Source organism: Salmo salar, chromosome 10 (assembly GCF_965601325.2).
Source record: "Salmo salar chromosome 10, fSalSal1, whole genome shotgun sequence".
NCBI classification, from domain to species: Eukaryota; Metazoa; Chordata; class Actinopteri; order Salmoniformes; family Salmonidae; genus Salmo; species Salmo salar.
In genome coordinates, this window is record NC_138300.1 from 100,018,319 (window position 1) to 100,032,457 (window position 14,139).

Consider the following 14,139-nt stretch of genomic DNA (forward strand, 5'->3'; position numbering starts at 1 on the left):
AGGTGGCCCAGGTCAATGCCAACTGTCTGGAGCATGAGTTTGAGACCATTATCAACCACGAAAAGAGTTACCAGGATGGTAGATACACATGCTGTGAGGAGACCAAGAGGAGCTCAGTCTGTAGATCCAGATCTACAGCGCATTACTATTTATATCAGCACTTTGGTTAGTATGGCACCAAGAATGTTCCTTCTTTTGCTCAGGCATGGACTGTCTATTCTAAAGAGCTAAATATCCTGTAGTTTATGTCACCAGTAAATGACAGCAAGTATGACAAATGCAAATGTTGATTAATCACAGGTAATAATCGTGCACAGAAGATAATAAAGCTTCAGCATAGTTGTCATTCTTGTTAATATTTCTTTTCTGCAGAGGATAAGAGTAAGGAAATGGAAGAGAAGCTTCTGGAGTACCAGAAACCAGTCCAACGTCCTGATTTTCACAAAGGGACAGTGAAGTATGCTAAAATAAGGAGCAGCGCTTGCAGGAAGTCTCATACACCCCATCCTTAAATTATAGAAAAAGAACACTGTTTTATTTATGATGATCGTAGCAGTATTATAGCCTACAGAAGGAGAAGATTTAAACACAGCATATCACTGTCATTCTGACTAAGAATAAAATCAAAAAGCAAACGTACTTTCATCTTTCTTTCTTGTAAGGTGAGGTTCTTCTGACAAGGTGATCTCAGGAGTTATAAAACTTTCACAGAAAATTGAGGGCTAGGCTTGTGTATGGACATCTAACATCAGGATGCAGTAGTTCCCTCTTTTATAAGAAACAATGAAACAGTTTACTGGAGCCGCACTTAAGGCATTCAACAAACCTTACAACAGGTACATACAGTAAGACATTCCATGAAGCTAGTTATAATAGGTGTCATGACATGTAATGTCAACTGTAAAGTGTTACCAAAATATACAGTAAATTCTGGACTATAAGCCGCAACTTTTTTCCCAGGCTTTGAACCTCGCTGCTTAAACAATGACGTGGCTAATATATGGATTTTTCCCGCTTTCAATTTTTTTTTCTCCAAAAAAACATTCTGTGACGGGCTCAGTTTTTTGGCGGCATGAAGCTTTCAATAGACCAATGAAATTGCCGAACGGGTTAAGGTCAAACAACTTTTTTGTTTACTGTTTAGATTAAATCGAGCGCTCTCAAACTTCCCATCATTCTGATTATGGTAGTCATTTTGTCACCCTCATCATGGCAAAGACACGGAAAAATGCATATGATGCAGCTTTCAAGTTGAAGGCGATTGATCTGGCTGTTGGAAAAGGAAATAGAGCTGCTGCATGGGAGCTTGGTCTTAATGAGTCGATGATAAGACGTTGGAAACAGCAGCGTGAGGAATTGACTCAGTGCAAAAAGACAACTAAAGCTTACTGCTAATTTTTGTTTTTACAAGCCGTGTTTCGTTAAAGCCTATTTATTTTTGTTACAAGCCGTGTTTCGTTAAAGCCTATTTATTTTTGTTACAAGCCGTGTTTCATTAAAGCCTGTGTAAAGTTAATTTGTTTCAATGTACCGGTAGGCACCTGCGGCTTATAGACATGTGCGGCTTATTTATGTTCAAAATAAAAAACATTTTTTAATTCAGTGGGTGCGGCTTATATTCAGGTGCGCTTAATAGTCCGGAAATTACGGTACCTACGTGCCTTCAGAAAGTATTCACACCCCTTTACTTTTTCCACAATTTGTTGTGTTGTGTTTAAAATCGATTTGTGTCGCTGATCTACACGCAATACCCAATAATGTCAAAGTGGAATTATGTTTTTAGAAATATTTACAAACAAATTCAAAATTAAAAGCTGAAATGTCTTGAGTCAATAAGTATAGATCGAACTTCATTAGATTATGCATATATACTGTAACTTTTGCTAAAAGACAAAATATTACGTCAATGTATCTTAAAACATATTTTGCTGGAGTTACTTCAAAAGTTGAGATGAGACAGATGACACTGAATCGAGCAAGACTACTGGCATCCAGGGAAACTGTTAAAACAAAAATATTGGTGACAATGTGGTTTAACCCTGGGGGACATTTCACCCCAAGCCACCCTAATGTTTGACATGCTTTTTAAATGACTACCCCATATCTGTACCCCACACATACAATTATCTGTAAGGTTCCTAAGTCGAGCAGTGTTTTTCAAGCACAGGTTCAAGTACAAAAACCAGTAAGGTTTTCCTTTGGTTCGCAAAGAAAGGCACGTATTGGTAGATGTGTAAAAAAAGCAGACATTGAATATCCCCTTCAACATGGTGCAGTTATTAATTTTACACTTTGGATGGTACAGTATATCAATACACCAAGTCATTACAAAGATACAGACACCCTTCCTAAATCATCTGCCAGAGAGGAAGGAAACCGCTCAGTGATTTCACCATGAGCTCAAAACAGTTACAGAGTTTAATGGCTGAGATAAGAATTAACTGAGGATGGATCAACAACATAAATGACAAAGTGAAAAGAAGGAAGCCTGTACAGAATACATGTTTGTAATAAGGCACTAAAGCAATACTGCAAAAAATGTGTAAAAGAAATTAACTTTTTTTCCTGAACACAAACTGTTATGTTTGGGGCAAATCCAACATGACATATCACTGAGTATCACTCTTCACATTTTCAAGAATGGTGGTGAGTGCATCCTGTTATGGGTATGCTTGTCATCGGCAAGGCCTAGGGAGTTATTTTACAACTAAAATAAATGGAATATAGCTAAGCACAGGCAAAATCCTAGAAGAAAATCTGATTCAGTCTGCTTTTCAACAATAACCTAAAACGTGAGGGCAAATCTACCCTGTAGTTGCTTACCTAGACGACATTGAATGTTCCTGAGTGGTATAGTTACAGTTTAGATTTAAATCGGCTTGAAAATCTATGGCAGGACTTGAAAATGTCTGTCCAGCAATGATCAACAATCAATTTGATAGAGCTTGATGATTTTTTAAAAAGAATAATGGGCAAATATTTGTTCCATCCAGGCGTGTAAAGCTCTTAAAGACTTACCCCGAAAGACTCAAAGCTGTAATTGCTGCCAAAGGTGATTCTAACATGTATTGACTCAGGGGGTTGAATACATATCTAATCAACATATATTTGTGTTTTATTTTCCATTAATAGATTAAAATATAAAATGTTTCTTCCACTTTGACAAAGTATTTTGTGTAGATCTTTGACAATTCAGTCAATTTTAACCCCACATTTGTAACACAACAAAACGTGGAATAGTCAAAGGTTGTTAATCATTTCTCAAGGCACTGATACTATTTTAGAATATTAGTTGATTTAGCTGAAGTAGCTATATGAGACTGGTTTAACCTTTCAAGATGTAATCACAGACACGTACAAGAACATGGCCTTTCCAGCCTTCAAAATGGCTGTCTTTGTCTTACTGTCTCTCTGTCTTGCCTGGGTAAAAACATACTCTTGCATCATGACTGGGATACCATGGCAACCATACTTTCTCCTTCTCCCGAGCAACCCCTTTTCTCTCCATTCCCTCCCTCCCTCCTGCCCGCTGAATGAACACCACAATCAAACATTTCCTCTATACACATTTATTTCATCCATGACTTTACACATATTTTCTCATTAACAATGTTTAATTAATTCATCATTACACACTCCTACCCTAATACATTTTCAAATTTTCCTCAAAGTGAATCAAATGAGAGCAAGATCAGAGAGGAACAAAAACAGAGGCAAAAAGCCACACAAAAAAGCTGGGACACACATTTGTCATGCCGCTTATTCAAAAGGCATGACAAATGTACTCTCAAACTGACATGGGAGGATTCATAATATCCACAGACAATCACACATAAAAGTGATTTGCCTATGAAAGAAAGAGACAGCATAAAGATGATTACGTAATCACATGGAGGTGTGGAGCAATGGGCACATTGGGACCTGGATCAGTATGGAGACACAGAGCTCCAAGCCAGAATTAATCAACCTTCCTCTCTCTGGTGCACATAACAGGGAGAGCCACAGAAATATGATGGCCTCTGCTGCTTTGTTACAAAGGAGCCCAGAGAAGTAGAATCCAGGGTTGTGCTTGGAGTTCTACTGTTCTGCCCATTACTGTAATATCTGTGTCAAGATCATGTGTTGTTGTCAGTGTGTCCAGCCAGATCAATTATTTTGTCAGTGAGGGACACAGTCACTCCTCAGGATTGTACATTGATTTTCATGTTGGCCGTTAACAACAGTTATTAGGTTCCATCACAGTGTAATGCATTACTACACAATGCTAGGTCAATGTAAACGGCACATTTTTGTCAATATAGCATGAGGTGACTTATATGGTAAGTACATGTGATACGTGTACTCCAACATCCACATCTGACCATTGCTTCTATTCTCCGAAAGCTGTTGATATTCCATACAATCCTGTGCGCTACTCAACATGAATGTATTATTTATACAGACCATGTTAATAGACATCATAAAAAAAAGGTATTTAAAATGCACAGTCTTGAATACTATACAGGAAGTTGATTCATACAATATCTACTCTGACTATTGCAAACGTTCTATCACAATTGAAGACCATAGGTTCTGAATTTGATTAAATAATTCTGAAATATGACAGCTTTTATTTACTCATTAAAGGGCATTGCATGCCAAAAAAGATGAATGACAACTGTTGCTAAGGCATTTGGAAAATACGTGTACATTATATACAGAAACAAAAATAGAAAGAAAAATCAAAACCGCATAAATTAAAATACTAGCATCTCGTTGTGTTTTCTTGTAAAAAACAAAATCCCAATCCACATGAAACAATTGAAATATACAGAAGGGTAATATTGAAAGAAAACAGGGGAATGATAAAGAGCATAGACATCAGTGGGCCACAATGTCCCACATTTAACCATCCATAATAAACAATATTAATCCCATGAACATCCAGCCAAATGACTTGACGACGTCTGTTTCGTTTTCACATTTCTGCGCGCCTGTTTTTCCAACTCAATGCCTCAAAAGCTTTAAGTGACACACTATCAACAATGTCCTTCCCCTCAACCTAAACCTCAACCTCCTACTGGTCTTGGTGGGCAAACCAAGACCCCCACCCCCCACCTTTAAAAACTCACACCCACACTGACATACGGTACATACTGTGCATACACAAACACACACACACACACCTCGCACACACACACACACACACACACACACACACACACACACACACACACACACACTGAGAGACAGGCAAAGGACAGGGCCAGTTTCCGATGTTGGACCTTAGTAACAAGGTGGGACAAACCAGCCATTCTCCCCAGAATACAACACCAGAATCAATAGAGTATTAACCATCCCTTACATTTACAAATCCCCCACCCAACCCCAGCTGGCATGTTCAATGTGTCTGTCTGCTTGGTAGCAGGCCAAAGTGTCCATCTCCACCCCCAGTCAGACCTTCTCTAGTCCTGCCCCAGTATCAGCACCCTCGTAGCTACTCATCTTTATCTATTCTTCTGTAACCCTCTCTCTTCTCCTCCTTGTCCTCCTCCTCTCCTCTCCTCTCTCATGCCAGCTGTCCTTTCTCTGGGGACTCATCCAGTGTGATAACGGTGAACTCCTCTGTGTTGCAGTTTTCCTGGATCTTCTCTTTGTTCATCAGGGTCACCATCTCCTGCTCTCTCTCCTGGGCCCGGGAGCTAGCCACGGACACCGCCGCCCCATTCCCGTCACTACCATCCTTGTTGGTGATCATCAGGGTCTGCTGCTGACCGCACCAGCTAACAGACAGAGACAGAGACAGAGACAGAGACAGAGAGAGAGAGAGAGAGAGAGAGAGAGAGAGAGAGAGAGAGAGAGAGAGAGAGAGAAGTCAACACAATAGGATACTGACACCAGCTAACAGACAGAGAGAGGGAGCAGTGAACACATTAGGATACTGTCACCAGCTATCAGACAGAGAGAGGGAGCAGTGAACACGTTAGAATACTGTCACCAGCTAACAGACAGAGAGAGGGAGCAGTGAACACATTAGCATTAGGATACTGTCACCAGCTAACAGACAGAGAAAGGGAGCAGTGAACACATTAGGATACTGTCATCAGCTAACAGACAGAGAAAGGGAGCAGTGAACACATTAGAATACTGCCACCAGCTAACAGACAGAGAGAAGGAGTAATGTACACAGTTCATTTTCGTTCAGAATTCCAATTGGTGAAATGAGACCTACCTCTTCCGCTTGGCCACAGCAGCACACACGAGGAGAATAGCGCCCACTGCCACAACCACTCCCACAATGATCAGCCAATCTGCACAGAGGAAAGAAATGAGAAAGGTTGAATAATATTAATAATTCATGTCTATAATGTTTCTCACTTGGAGGTGTAGCATATGCCCCTTTACAATGCAAAGTGCTTTGAAAAGTGCTATATAAATTCAATTGTTTGCTCAATTATTAATACTTTATGAATCCATTAAACCAGTGGTTCTCAACTGGTTTTGCCTAGAGACCCAAATTAAACCAGGTGGTCTCAGTCATGACCCAATATTCGCATTGCTAAAAAAGAATCGGCAAAATACAATCTGGAAAAATATTTGTAATGCTATATTGATATTAAATGTACCAACTGTATGACAAGGGAACAACATTCCCACCTCTTTCATTGTCAATAACTACATTTTGGCCATATTCTTGATGTTGACTGTTAATAAACTCACTGATTTAAGACCACACATTCAACCATAACGGTGCTAATAGCGCTATACTGAAAATACTGTGATTGAAGATAAATTGTTTAAACATGTAAGTTCATTATCATTTCTACACACATTCTACCTGGTTTAAGTCATTTCAAGTTCAGACTGGGTTTTCTTTTCATAAAAAAAACTCAGACACCCACGACCCACACAAAACCTCCTGCGACCCAAATTTGGTTTACGACCCACCAATTGAGAATCACCGCATTAAACCATATAATACATTGTAATTACATGGCCATTATTCAACTAATCACTCATGGCATGTACAACAATAGTATTAATACTACTGGTAGAGATATTAGGGGTAGTGGGCCACTCACCAGGTGTGCTACTATTCTCCTGCCCGGCTGGAGTAGGGGCTACTCCCTCACCTGTATTCATCCTCCCCCTGGGAATGGGCTGATCTGGGACTACATGGGGAGAACAATGAGATGCAGTGTTAAACAAACATCTCTGATGCCTCACAAATGAATTACACATAGATGTCAACTGGTGTCATCAGATGCCATACACGTCCACCCATGTAACACACACAGAGCCCCTGGAGAGAGCGCAGTAGACCCCAATAATAGTGCTTGGTTTTCACACTGAAGTGTGATGAAGACCTGTGTCCATCTTGTCAATCAGACAGACGGCCTGGGTATGAGCACTGACAGACTGTGATTTAGTGCAATATCATGTGATGATGTAGAACACTATTATGTGATGACCAGGAATCATGTGCTACAACAGGGCTGATGTTATAGCTGTGGAATGAACTGAACCTACTAAGGAATGTGGAACTGTCTCTCGTTGGGGCAGAGTTGGCACCTGAGAGCGAATGCCAACATTTCATTGCAAAGTAATTGTTGAGTTATTGTTGTTTTTAAAGTGACATTGTGCCAAGTGTTATAATGAGAACAATATGGTAAACTCCCCACAACCTTAGCACAGAACAGAACAGTTTATCTGATTATTATCTCATAGGGTAAATCAATGCCACCCTATTTCTCACACAGGGCTCTGGTGGAAAGTAGTGCACATTTTGGGGTGTCATTACCCCCATAGCAATACATCCTCTACCAGATCGATCCCTACATCCACACTTCCGACTGTGTCTCCTGTCCTATCCCTACGTCCACACTTCCTACTGTCTCCTGTCCTATCCCTACATCCACACTTCCTACTGTGTCTCCTGTCCTATCCCTACATCCACACTTCCTACTGTGTTTCCTGTCCTATCCCCATGCCCACACTTCCTACTGTGTCTCCTGTCCTATCCCTACATCCACACTTCCTACTGTGTTTCCTGTCCTATCCCTAAATCCACACTTCCTACTGTGTCTCCTGTCCTATCCCCACGTCCACACTTCCTACTGTGTCTCCTGTCGTATCCCTACGTCCACACTTCCTACTGTGTCTCCTGTCCTATCCCCACGTCCACACTTCCTACTGTGTCTCCTGTCGTATCCCTACGTCCACACTTCCTACTGTGTCTCCTGTCCTATCCCCACGTCCACACTTCCTACTGTGTCTCCTGTCCTATCCCTACGTCCACACTTCCTACTGTGTCTCCTGTCGTATCCCTACGTCCACACTTCCTACTGTGTCTCCTGTCGTATCCCTACGTCCACACTTCCTACTGTGTCTCCTCTCCTATCCCTACGTCCACACTTCCTACTGTGTCTCCTGTCGTATCCCTACGTCCACACTTCCTACTGTGTCTCCTGTCGTATCCCTACGTCCACACTTCCTACTGTGTCTCCTGTCCTATCCCTACGTCCACACTTCCTACTGTGTCTCCTGTCATATCTCTCCTTGTCTCCCCCTCTACTTCTAAACTGTCTCATTGGATCACAGGTGTCAAACTCATTCCAAGGAGGGCCGAGCGTCTGCAGGTTTTCGCTCACCCCTGTACTTAATTTATGAATTATGGTCGCTAATTAGTAAGGAACTCCCCTCACCTGGTTGTTTACAGTAGGTCTTAACTGAAAGAAAAAAAAAAAAAACCCGCAGACACTCTGCCCTCCGTCGAATGAGTTTGACACCCCTGCATTAAATGATCAAAATACAGAAATACATCTAATGAATAAGAATCCAATTATAATGTAATGAATAATAAAAGACTGTGGGCCAGCAGTTGTTATATTATAACACAACTTGGGGGTCCTCTTGATTACACTATTCACTATTCAAGACTAATGTGAATCTCAGTGGTGCAAAGTAGTGCACAAACACACCAGTATTAAGATAGATTTGACTGAATGATTCAGTGCTTCAAAATACAAGTTGATGGCCCATAGGAATACGCTATAGGAGCATTCAACCCAAATATTAGCTACTGTATTAAAAGGGTCTGTGTATTACATTAAATCACTGGATGCAGAGATTGTTTATATAGAGTTATTGTATTGAGAATTTGAGCCAGTACAGATGGGGAGTTGAGAGGAAGAGTCATGCTGAGGCACAGCCAGTGGTGTACTAGTGCTCCTCTCTTTCTCTCCTCTCTTTCACACTCTCCCTCATCCGGTCACAAGAGGGGGAGCCTTCTTCAAACAAACTCCACAGAGGAGAGGACACACAGAGAAAGACAAACTTTCAAGCCTCCATGGAATATTTCTTCATGAATGGTGGTCAATCTGAGTGCTTATTTTATTTGAAAGTGTCATCAAACTACAACTTTACCATTTGTTTTTTAGATTTACATTTACAGATTCTTCTTTCAGCAACCAGAGCTGACTATGCAAATGATTCCTTGCGCTTGAATATTTGTATATAAAGTTTTTATAACTAGTGCCAGATGTCTTCTTATATAACTCTAAATGCACACGGATATTACATTACAAACAAGAGTGGAAATGGGAGTTTTAATCCACAATCTATTTCACACGCCAACACCAGGGGGCGAGGTTAGTTCTTTAACTTCCCAGAGTCGGACCAAACTTTGCTGTGTGTGGATGGTAGGCTATCTGTTCCAAGAATCCTTCTCTGAGTTCTCAGACTTAGCACTTTCAAGATAATGTAAAGGATACTCACTTTTTATGTAAAGATAAAAACAGGTAAAGATGGTGCTAGTTATTACAGTCAGAGAAGGCTGTATTAGAGATTGCATGATAATGTGGAGAATGATGAACACTGAGATGTATATTTAGAGATTGATATGATTAAATGAATCACCTTGAAAGCACAGATTTTTGAGTCGCCTTGGTAACAGTAGTACAGTATAGCCAGAGGGCAGTGATGTTATATAGATATGTGTTGTCGTGATTCTGGCTAGACTCTGCCAGTTATTAAATGGCTTTGATTAATGATACGACTGAAGATGAACACATCAGTTGATACATCTTTAAACATTTTGTAAAACTTTTAAAACTATTTCTGTCATTATAGATGAATGTCATAGTATTAAACGTTTCATCATGGAGATGTCCATTTTTTTGGTGGTGATTATATTTTTGTTTACAAAAACATAGCTAAATACATCTTTGTGTGGAAGCAAAAAAGGCTATTTGAGATAAACACAGAATGTATCTTCAGGTTAGGCTTCCTAACCATATTCCACCAATTTCCTCTCTCTGGGGTGTAACCAGGGGTGTAAAGAGGAACACCTCATGTAAACATTTATATATACCACACTGACTGGACAATGGTTGCTGGTTCAACATTTTGCAGCAGCAGCAGAATGATTGGCATCTGCATTAGGACCACAATGTACTGGGGGACTTCCTGCCCTTGAGTATCACAACTGCTATTTTTAGGCTCAGGGAAAGCTTTTGATTCATCCTGTCACATAAATCCTATATGAAAAGTATGATTGTTGCAGGGTAATGCCAGGCACTTGTTTTGTACCTCTTCTGTTTCTCTGTTCTGACATGATATATGATTTACTTGAGATGTATTTGTATTTTAAAGTGTGCTATTTAAATTAAATACATTGTCATTATAATTGTTCATGATAACAAACTGAATGACAAAGCAAAGCAAAAAACAGTATTCTGTATGTGATATTATGAATGTAACAAACAGAGTAATTCCTTACCCCCTCCTCCCTCCTCCTCCTCCTGCACATTCTCCTCGCTGGCTGAGCCCTGTGGTTCTCCTGGCTGTCCAACAGGTGGTGCAATAGAAGAGGCCCCCTCCTCAGTGACAGTCGGTAGCATCCCAGACCCGGTGGTGTCCTCCATCTCAGTGGCCAGCACCCCAGTGTGGCCGGCTGACTGGGTCTCATCCTCCTCAGTCTGCTCTTCCTCCCTGTCAGGGATCTCTGTGGCTGCCCCCTCTGAGGCCTCACCCTCAGCCCCTGATGTTGGTTCCTCTGGGCTAGCCTCAGTGGATGCAGGTTGGGTCGGGTCCACTTTCTCAACTACCTCAGTGGGGCTCTCGGCTCCCTGTTTCTCAGGTGCGGAGGTGGTGTCCACTGTGTCAGGCTCTGTGTTGGTTCTGTCCTCAGGCTTGGCTCTGTCCTCTGGGGTTCCCTCTGTGGCCTCTGGCTGTACCTGGTCCTGGTCCTCCACCACTGCTGGGGAATATGTCTGGATGTCTGTCTTCTCCTCTGGGACCTCCACTGTCTTAGACTGCTCTGTGGCTTCACCTGTGGGAAAACAGACCAGAAAGATGCATGAGCCCAGTTAATGATATTAAAACTATTATAAAACTATAACTATATAAAATTATAACTATATAAAACTATTATTCACAAAACACATCCTCTCATTCCAAGAGGTTATCCAAAATCTGTCAAGGTTGGATTGGTGAAAGCAATGGGGGGTAGACATGCTTTCATCTGTCCAATCACCTACTGTATAGATCAGTGATTACCATAAAGGGATGGAGAAGTGAAGGAAGCTTGTGGAGACTAGAGAGACAGCCCTGTAATTGACCTGGAGATGAATGGCCTGTCAGGTAGGTGATTGATAGCTTTTGTTTGTGTCTGCCAAGACTGCCTGGCCAGAAAGTTTCCAAGTGGATATCATCACGGTGATAAGCGATCTCACGCCTATCTTTTGACATCCATTATGTAACCTATGACATCATCTGTTGTGTACCAGAGTGTAATGATCTGTTTACCGGTCATTACAACGAGTTACACAGTCATTTCCACATGCATTTACTGTACTGTTTCTGTAGGAAATGAGAACATGGAAGATCGAATTACCAATAAATCATATCATATAAAAGATGTCTGTTGAGATAGCAATACATATCTATCTCCTTATTATTAAGACTGTGGTTTTCAGTACCGTAAATTCCGGACTATAAGCCGCAACATTTTTCCCAGGCTTTGAACCTCACGGCTTAAACAATGACGTGGCTAATATATGGATTTTTCCCGCTTTCAATTTTCTTTTCTCCAAAAAAACACATTCTGTGACGGGCTCAGTTTTTTGGCGGCATGAAGCTTTCATTAGACCAATGAAATTGCCGAATGGGTTAAGGTCAAACAACTTTTTTGTTTACTGTTTAGATTAAATCGAGGGCTCTCAAACTTCCCATCATTCTGATTACGGTAGTCATTTTGTCACCCTCATCATGGCAAAGACACGGAGAAATGCATATGATGCAGCTTTCGAGTTGAAGGCGATTGATCTGGCTGTTGGAAAAGGAAATAGAGCTGCTGCACGGGAGCTTGGTCTTAATGAGTCGATGATAAGACGTTGGAAACAGCAGCGTGAGGAATTGACTCAGTGCAAAAAGACAACTAAAGCTTACTGCAATTTTTTATTTTTTTTTACAAGCCGTGTTTCATTAAAGCCTATTTATTTTTGTTACAAGCCGTGTTTCGTTAAAGACTATTTATTTTTGTTACAAGCCGTGTTTCGTTAAAGCCTGTGTAAAGTTCATTTGTTTCAATGTACCGGTAGGCACCTGCGGCTTATAGACATGTGTGGCTTATTTATGTTCAAAATAAAAAAAATGTTTTAATTCAGTGGGTACGGCTTAAATTCAGGTGCGCTTAATAGTCCGGAAATTACAGTATATTTGTCCTATTTCACATATGTGCACGTGTATATTAATACGCATATGCGAATTGTAAATTTGCTTTTTGCATATCCCACTCCCCCTGAGACACCCTCGGCGATCACAGCAAGGCTCTGCCATTATCAACAGCGACCCTGGAGGAAGTTGGGTTAACTAAAACAATTTAACTGCAAAAGTGGTTAAATTGATAGATATTTTGACACACCCCTTGAACTCAAACAGTGTAGAATAATGCATGGGTGGAGGGGGTGGGCCACATAAGCAAGGTTGAGTGTGTCCTTCAATGGGTAAGGAGACAAAGTAGCCAGTGGTGGTTGTAGTTCTCAGGCCTGACCAGCTTGCACAGCTAACTGGTCAATCTGAGCAAGCTACAGCGACGAGTGTAGTATCCTTCCTGTGTGACTGGAAGGGGTATTGGGGTTGTGGAGTGATCAGTTTCCATTTCTACAGTTTGCTTGCATACCAAAGAGACCCTTTGACTAACTGGAATATTATCTCAGCCTGAATGATGCTGGGGATACTCCAGTAGTGGAATGGTTGGTTGTCTGGTTGTGAAGGACAGTCTGTGAAAGGGCTGTCACGAACAGACTTGCCTTTAGATCTTTCCAATGCATAGTTGGCCTCTGGAAGGAGTTTTTTTTAAATTTCGGTCCTACAGGTCACGAAGGTCCTACAGGTCACGTTCCACATATTTCTTTTATATTCCTTTGGAAGTCAGGTATGATTATAATTTGGCCGATATTAACTGTGGGTGGTTGGCATTGATTACAGACTGGGGCAAGCCCAGCAGGAGTTGTGGAGAGTGACATGAGGGTGACCTCAGGTTACTTAGAGGTTAGTCAAAGTGTAGCTAGGTCATAGACTATGACAAAGAAGTGTTGGTTGTAAGGGACATAGCACAGCTCCACACACTACCATTCAAAAGTTTGGGGTCAGTAAAAAATGTCCTTGTTTTTTAAAGAAAAGCACATTTTTCTGTATATTAAAATAACATCAAATTGATCAGAAATACAGTCTAGACATTGTTAATGTTGTAAATGACTATTGTAGCTGGAAACGGCAGATGGAATATCTACATAGGCGTACATTATCAGCAATAATCACTCCTGTGTTCCAATGGCACGTTGTGTTAGCTAATCCAAGTTTATCATTTTAAAAGGCTAACTGATCATTAGAAAACCCTTTTGCAATTATGTTAGCACAGTTGCAAACTGTTATTCTGATTAAAGAAGCAATACAACTCTCCTTCTTTACACTAGTTGAGTATCTGGAGCATCAGCATTTGTGGGTTCGATTACAGGCTCAAAATGGCCAGACACAAAGACGTTTCTTCTGAAACTCGTCAGTCTATTCTTGTTCTGAGAAATTAAGGCTATTCCATGTGAGAAATTGCCAAGAAACTGAAGATCTGGTACAACACTGTGCACTACTCCCTTCACA

At 40.9% G+C, this 14,139-nt stretch overlaps 1 protein-coding gene across 1 annotated transcript in view; it reads right to left on the reverse strand.

Annotated features, from left to right (window-relative positions):
• Positions 1-3,553: 3,553 nt before the first annotated feature.
• LOC123728112 (CD44 antigen) overlaps positions 3,554-14,139 on the reverse strand; it is a 42,110-nt gene continuing 31,524 nt past the window's right edge. Inside the window, exons 5-8 of the mRNA XM_045698697.2 lie at positions 10,760-11,311; positions 7,062-7,151; positions 6,212-6,290; positions 3,554-5,762 (exon numbers count right to left, since the gene is read on the reverse strand). Coding sequence (XP_045554653.2) covers positions 5,549-5,762; positions 6,212-6,290; positions 7,062-7,151; positions 10,760-11,311 — 935 coding nt within the window. The 3' untranslated portion in view covers positions 3,554-5,548. The remainder of the gene's footprint in view (positions 5,763-6,211; positions 6,291-7,061; positions 7,152-10,759; positions 11,312-14,139) is intronic.